The 6,930-nt window shown below is 27.9% G+C and overlaps 1 protein-coding gene across 2 annotated transcripts; it reads right to left on the bottom strand.

The window, feature by feature from the left end:
• Positions 1 to 414: 414 nt before the first annotated feature.
• LOC101488458 (putative E3 ubiquitin-protein ligase LIN) lies at positions 415 to 5,761 on the bottom strand. Of its 2 annotated transcripts, none has more exons than XM_004486375.4 (7): positions 4,733 to 5,761; positions 4,323 to 4,467; positions 3,222 to 4,159; positions 2,774 to 2,921; positions 2,192 to 2,449; positions 1,179 to 1,491; positions 415 to 698 (listed from the first exon to the last, which is right to left on the bottom strand). In XM_004486375.4, exons 1-7 carry the CDS (start codon positions 5,638 to 5,640, stop codon positions 568 to 570), a joined length of 2,841 nt encoding a protein of 946 aa, XP_004486432.1. In that variant the 5' UTR covers positions 5,641 to 5,761; the 3' UTR covers positions 415 to 567. The 2 variants fall into 2 exon arrangements, with proteins under 2 accessions (XP_004486432.1, XP_004486431.1); XM_004486374.4 differs by having other exon boundaries at positions 415 to 701.
• Positions 5,762 to 6,930: the final 1,169 nt, after the last annotated feature.

Below are 6,930 nucleotides of genomic sequence, written 5' to 3' on the forward strand. Positions count from 1 at the left end.
TCTAAGTTAGGCATGTCCTAGCATTCAATTCTTCTTTTGAATGTTCCATTTTTCCTTTTTTGTTATGCTTTCTTTCTTTGGAAAAACAGCCTTTTCATTATTTTGATATTCAAAATCATAAGCTTCTATCAATCAAACAAATTTTACGTTTCTTTTGTTACAAAATATTCCATTCCCTTTCAAACTATACAATGTTTTCACGGTGTCACCGTGCGGTGATTTTTACTTCTATAAATCACATTAATTTCTACATTAGGATAAATTTAAATTGGTACGAGTAGAACTAAGCTCATGATTTTTAAACCAAAATTCTAGATTTGAGCCAAAAAAATGTAATTAAGAAAATAAACTCTAATGAAAGTGGTTAATCAAATTCTTTAATTAAAATTAAGCATCGACAAAAAACGGTTGATATATTGCAACAATACCATATTTATTATAAAAAAAACTATACAAAACTCAAGAATGGTTACAATCAATCACACTTATGTGAAAAGGAATAATAATGATATTTAATAAGAAGAAAATACATTGATTGAGAGATTCAACAAATATGATGTTTGCATATTATTGTGTTAATTGCATACTTCTTTTTGAGAATATTGAGATAAGCTCATTGGCAGTCCACGTCACTAGGGAGAGATTTCTGAGATGTGTGAGTGACTCTTTGTTTAGTGATGGGAGCATAGAGACACATCCTGCTAGTAATGTAAATGAAGAAAGTTAAACTAGGATATAAATTAAAAATCAAATTAAAAATTTCAATAACATGTTCTGAACCATGTTTTTGTTAGAGTCTCTATCATACCACATCTTTTAAAATTCTGATAATAAAATTATGACAACTAAAGTTAGTACTAAAGTTAAAATTTGGCATAGAATGAATTATTAATTTAATTCATAAAATTAAAAACATCATTAAAAATTGGTTCTTGAAATTAACAATAAAAAATACTCCATCACATTAGTTTTCGAGTTAGTCTTAAAAGCTAAATTGATCGATCTAAAAAGATTAATATATTTTAAAATATTAATTATATTAAGTGTGACATTTCAATTATGTAAATATTTTAAAATTTTGTTAATTTCAGACATCAAATTATAAAATAACTAAAATATCATAAATTAAATTTTTGGCACATGTCTTGAGAATTGAGATGTGGCAAAAAAGTTGATACCTGAATTTTTTGTAAGATGCAACAATGAATATGAAGCTAAAACTCTTTCTTCAACATCATAATCATAATTCAATGATTGAAGCAAAATTGGGGTCAAGATTGAAAAAGCAATTGGTGGCAAATTTGTTGTATCTTGAATTAAATGGAGGTAGCTAGTGATCCATGAAATAGTTGTAAGGCTTGCACGTGCTAAACATGGGATACCATTGGCTACAGAATTTGCAAGTGCAGATAGCAATTTCCTATTTCCACTTTTGAACAAAACACATGCTACTCTTTTTTGCCAACTCTCACTTTCTTCTTCCTCTTTATTCTAATCAACCATAGACAACTAATCAAATTATTTGCCAAGTGCTAAATAAAGACAAGCAATTTAAAACATCACAAAACATGTCTATATATATACCTATAATATATCAAAATTTAAGCATTAAATATGAAAGTAAACATGTCATCAAACAAATTCTTTATGATTAATCGATTTATAATTATATTTTTTGTTCGAGTAGTGAAGAGTTCACCTAAAATTAAGTTCTCTTATTCGAGTTTTATAAATATTTTCTCGGTTCTAAAATATAACAAAAATTGATTTAAACAAAGTTGAAGTTGATGTATTTAAATATAATTTTTTTATTTATGTATTTTTTCTTAATAAAAAATAAATAATGATCAAAATGCAACACACGAGTATAATTTTTTATCAATATAATATTTTTATTTATGTATTTTTTTTTATAAAAAATCATTAATTCCTTTTTAATAATTGAGGTTAAGCTAATAAATTTTTGTTACTTATTATGACAACATTATTTGCCTTTAGTATACTATCTTTAACTCTTTATTATATCATTCTATCTATTTGTCTCTATGCATTAAATAGTTAAAAGATAATTTGTACAAAACTACAGTTAATACTGCTTTAAAATTTGAAAAACAATAACTAAAAATAAACAAATTATTTATAAAAAAAACGACACAGTAATAACTATAATTTTAAACCAAATTAAGCTTACCTTGTGAATTGAATCAAAAACAACAATTTCCTTGCAAGGAAGAAATGAATCATCTAAACAAATTTCTTGGAAACCTGCTTTTTGTAAAAGCAATTTTTCCATCAATGATTCCCCTGCATAAGAAAATTGGCCTCCTAATAAGAGTAGAGCTTTTGCTGATTGTTGTTGAACTCTATCATTACACATTTCACAATTTAATGCAGCTACAATTGCATCAATAGCTTCTTCTCTATATATGCTTCCCTTGAAATTATCTTCCTGCAACACATCTGCTATTGCATTTGTGAACTCTTCAAGATATTCAAATATCAATTTAATATTCGAACAATGTAAGCTATGGTAGAGTAAATAATCATTTTTATCTTTTAATAAATGTGTGAGTCGTCGTTACTATAATATATCTGAATATATCAAAATTATAAATACATTTTAGGTGACTCTTTTGTTAGAAATTTTAAGACGGCTAAATTAATTAACTGAGGACTGACATAGTCGATAATAACTAAATTGACCGAAATACACATTTCACTCAAAAAGTACTGTGACAATATTTACTCTCCAATAGAAAGTTGAGTTAATTACCATAAGATCAAGCAACAATAATATCACAGCAACTAAAGGTCTTTCTTCTTGTGGAGCCTTTTGAAGGTAAGTGAAGAAAATGTGCATTGTGTTTAATCCACTCCATCCTTCTTTAAGTCCTCTTAAGAACTTCAAAATCTTGCTTCTTCTGTTGTGTTTTCCAAAACAATGTAAGTAATTCAAGACAATATCTATATATAAAAAAAAGAAGAAAAAAAATAATAATATAAGTGTGCATTTGGTTTTACAGTAACAAAAATTGATTTTTCAAATATGATACATTCACGTAAAAGTAAGCTGAACAATAAATTCAAGACTAAAGATTAATTTTAGAGTAAAAAACTATGAATTATAACTTCAAATTAGAATCAATTCTACTAAAAAAATGTCGAAACATGTCAAAATTAATTATAGAACCAGACATACACTAAGAAAAAGAACTACATACCTATCAAGGAAAAGCAACTCAAAAATCACAGACAAAGCAAAACCACTTGAATTTTGTTTCCATCCAAGAACAATGAGTTCAAGCAATGAACTCTTATTAACATTATCAGCCAAATAGCTTCTACAGCTTCCCTCGGCTCGAACGCAGCACGAAAGCATCGAAGCCGATTCGTTCCTCTCATGAATCTCACCTCCTTCAATCCTCTTCACAAGAAGTGTCAATCCACCAAGTGAAAGAAGCTGTCTAGCATTCTCCAAATTCTTGTCTTCATCAAAACCATTCAAAAGCTGGTCCAAAATGTAAAATGCTGCAACTTGAGGACTACATTGAACTGTGAAAAGTGTTTGAAATTTGTCTCCAAATTCCAACACTCTAAGTATCAATGCCACCCATTCTGATGATATCATTTGTTTTGCCATTGGTTTTGACAGATAAAGAAGAATTGCAGCCTTAAGAAAAAGACTTGTGCTTCTTAATAGTCTCACAAATATTTCTAATTGTGGATCAGAATTTAGTATTATTTGTCTAATTGCATCATTTCTTGTTATTAATTCTGCCAAAATTGATATGATAAGTTCAAGAATTTCATCTTCTGTTGAGACTAATAACACTTCTAGTATGCCTTCAACTACACTATGTTGTGTTAATGCTTCTTCAATGAGAGGATCACCAGGTGAGTTCAACCATGCTTTTGTAATCACCCGAATAGCGAATTCGCATTCGGTTAGAATGTCTGATGAACATATTGTTGTAATAGCTTCAACTAAATCAGTTGAAAGAATGCTTGAAGCATTCTTGGATTTAATGTAGTTGATTTTTGTTGAGGTTTCTGTTGGTGTGAACCTGCAAGACAAACACTTGAAATAGTCCAATCTTTGTTGAGGTTGATTCTTGTCGATTCGGTTCGATGATCTTTCAAATGATATGCTGTCTTCTTTCTGTCACATTTGAAAAATGAAGATTACATTTTCGAAAGTTCTATCAGAAGATTTCCTTTTTCTAGATTACTAGAGTTCTTTTCCTCTGAAAACCAAAGAATTTAGATAAAAAGAATACGAAGATTTGACATATATATATAAATTTGAAGGTGTTGAGACCAACCTGAATCAAACTGCATTTGTAGTAATCATCTCCATATAGTTTTTTATCAATCTCTAAGCTCTTCCTTAGTGTCAAAACTCCATTTTGGTTACCAAGACTAGTACTTTTGTGCTGCTCTTGTTTGAGGCCAAACACTGCCTTGTATCTGTTGCAAAGAACCAAAACATTATAGCATGTAATATAACTATTAACTATCACATACAAATATTTGTATCTTATAAACAAATGGTTATTATCAGGAATTTAAGATCCGAGTTTAAATCCTGACTAGAACAATCTTCGATCAGACTTTATTTATCTCTTAGTCAAACTTCAAATTATCAGGACTTTTTCCACTGAGAACCAGAGTGTCAAAGACAAGAAAAAAAATATGGTTGATACGATAAATGTAAGATGTACAAATTACTTACAAGTTTGGGTTAATGGAAGAATTTGAAATGGTAGAATCTGAAGACATTCTTCTTGATGATCTACAATAACTTGGTCTTGATGGCAAAGAGACAATAGGAAGAGGAAGCTCACTAGCACCACTAACTTTAAGCCATTGCTTATAATACATACCAAAAAGATAAGTTCCACTATCCATTTTTTCATTGTAAACTTTATTCAACACTTTCATTTTCTTGTCTTTTTCACCATCATTTGAAAGATATTCAAGTTCACTAGTGTACCAAATTTTAAGATGAAGAAGATGAGGAAGAAACAAATGGTTCCAAAGGTCATTAAGAAGGTAAGTTCTAGCCAAATTTGGAGAACAACAAAACACTTGAAGTAAATGCTTTGAACAAAGTTTTTCATTTTTTTGCAACTTATAAGCTATTGCTATGTAAAGTTGAGCAAAAGATGAAAAATAAGATTGAGAATTCAAAGAAGAAACTTTGGTTAAAAGCTCAATGGAATTTCTTAAGCTTTTCATCATTGTCACATTTTTCTTTGTTCCTTGAATTTTTAATATCAATCTATCAATTTTCTCAATACAAAATTCCATTTTCACAAATATCTCATTTTCATCATCACCTAAATCATTTCTTGTTTTTGTTCTATCTAAGAAAGAAGAACATTTCTCTCTTATGGTTCTCCTAAAAGTTTCATCTTTTACATATCTTCCTATGTAACCACTAAGAATACCAATCATTGTTGATATAGAAGCTTCATCCACCAATGTTCCAACCATTCTTGAATCTTCTGATGAAGCTGAAGCAACCCTTTGGAATTGAGATGAAGAAGAACCTTTTAAGCTTCTTGGATCATGGCAAATATATGAAGAAAGTGGTTGTTGTGGAAGCAACCCTTTTGCATGTTGTTGTGAAAAAGCCATATTTTTTTGGTGATTGGATTGAATGAAGAAGATTTTGAAGCAAGAAGAAGAGGTTCAATGACATTCTTTTAGAAAATATAGAAAGAAAAAAAAACTCAAATAAAAAATATAAATATAAATAAGATAAAGTTTAGAGACAGCTAGATTACTTAGCTATATGTGAATATAATAGACACACAACAATGAAGACAAAGACATGTGTTGGATTTTGTGAATGGTGAATCTTTTAAACTATATTTTAACAAACTTTTATCAAGGTTCTGTTTTGTAAACTTGTTCAACTCGGTTAAATTGCCGCCACATTATGAACAGTTACATGCAAATTGCAATCGTAAACTTTAACTAGAACATAAAAATGTACTTTTATATCAATAAACTATTGCAATTTTTTAAAAATTATCTAAAAGAGTAACTTTATTATTGTACACTCATAGGTGGTGGTTAATAGTGGTCAATAAACGGTAAAGTTGTAATAACTCTACAGTGATCTGTAATAAAATTACATCGATTTTATAGTTGTTGATTGTTTCTCACCATTATTAATATTATTAATTTATAAATAAATAATTTTTAAATAATAAATAAAATTATTTTAATACATTAATATTTTTTGTTAAATGAATATCTCCTTAATAGGGTATCCTCCAAATATTACTTTTATTATCACCAGAAATAGGAAATAAGCACTTATGTTTCCACTTTTACTGTTATGGTTTCGTAATATATATATATATATATATATATATTATGATGTTTTGTTTTGATTTAATTGACTTTATTTACTTTTATAATATTTATATTAATATTTTGAATATCAATTTCAATATTTATATTACTGTTTTTAAATTTGTAAAAAAATATGTTGTTAGTAAAATTTGTAAATAAAAAATTTGGTATTGTAAAAAGTTCTTTTATGTCAATAAAATATTACAACTAAAAAACAACTATGTTTTAGACAGCACAGTACTTTGTTATTACTTATTTATTGTCATGGAAAACACAGTACTTTTTTATTGAACTTTGTTAACTTTATTATAAAAGCAGTATTAATTTTATATTCTGATACGGTTAAGTTAGGTCGATCAACTTGTGTGGTGATTTTACTATGAGCATACGTGATTTCGTTGGTTCTCGTGTTTTGTTTTTAGGCTTCATTTTTTTTCTTCAATTTGCATTAATTTATATTAAAAAAAATAGGGTAAATTACATATGTGGTCTCTTAACTTAATTTCAGGTAATATTTTAGTCCTTTATCTTTTTTTTCTTCCCGATTTGGTCATTTATTTTAAT

This window comes from Cicer arietinum, chromosome 1 (assembly GCF_000331145.2).
Source record: "Cicer arietinum cultivar CDC Frontier isolate Library 1 chromosome 1, Cicar.CDCFrontier_v2.0, whole genome shotgun sequence".
Classification (NCBI taxonomy): Eukaryota; Viridiplantae; Streptophyta; class Magnoliopsida; order Fabales; family Fabaceae; genus Cicer; species Cicer arietinum.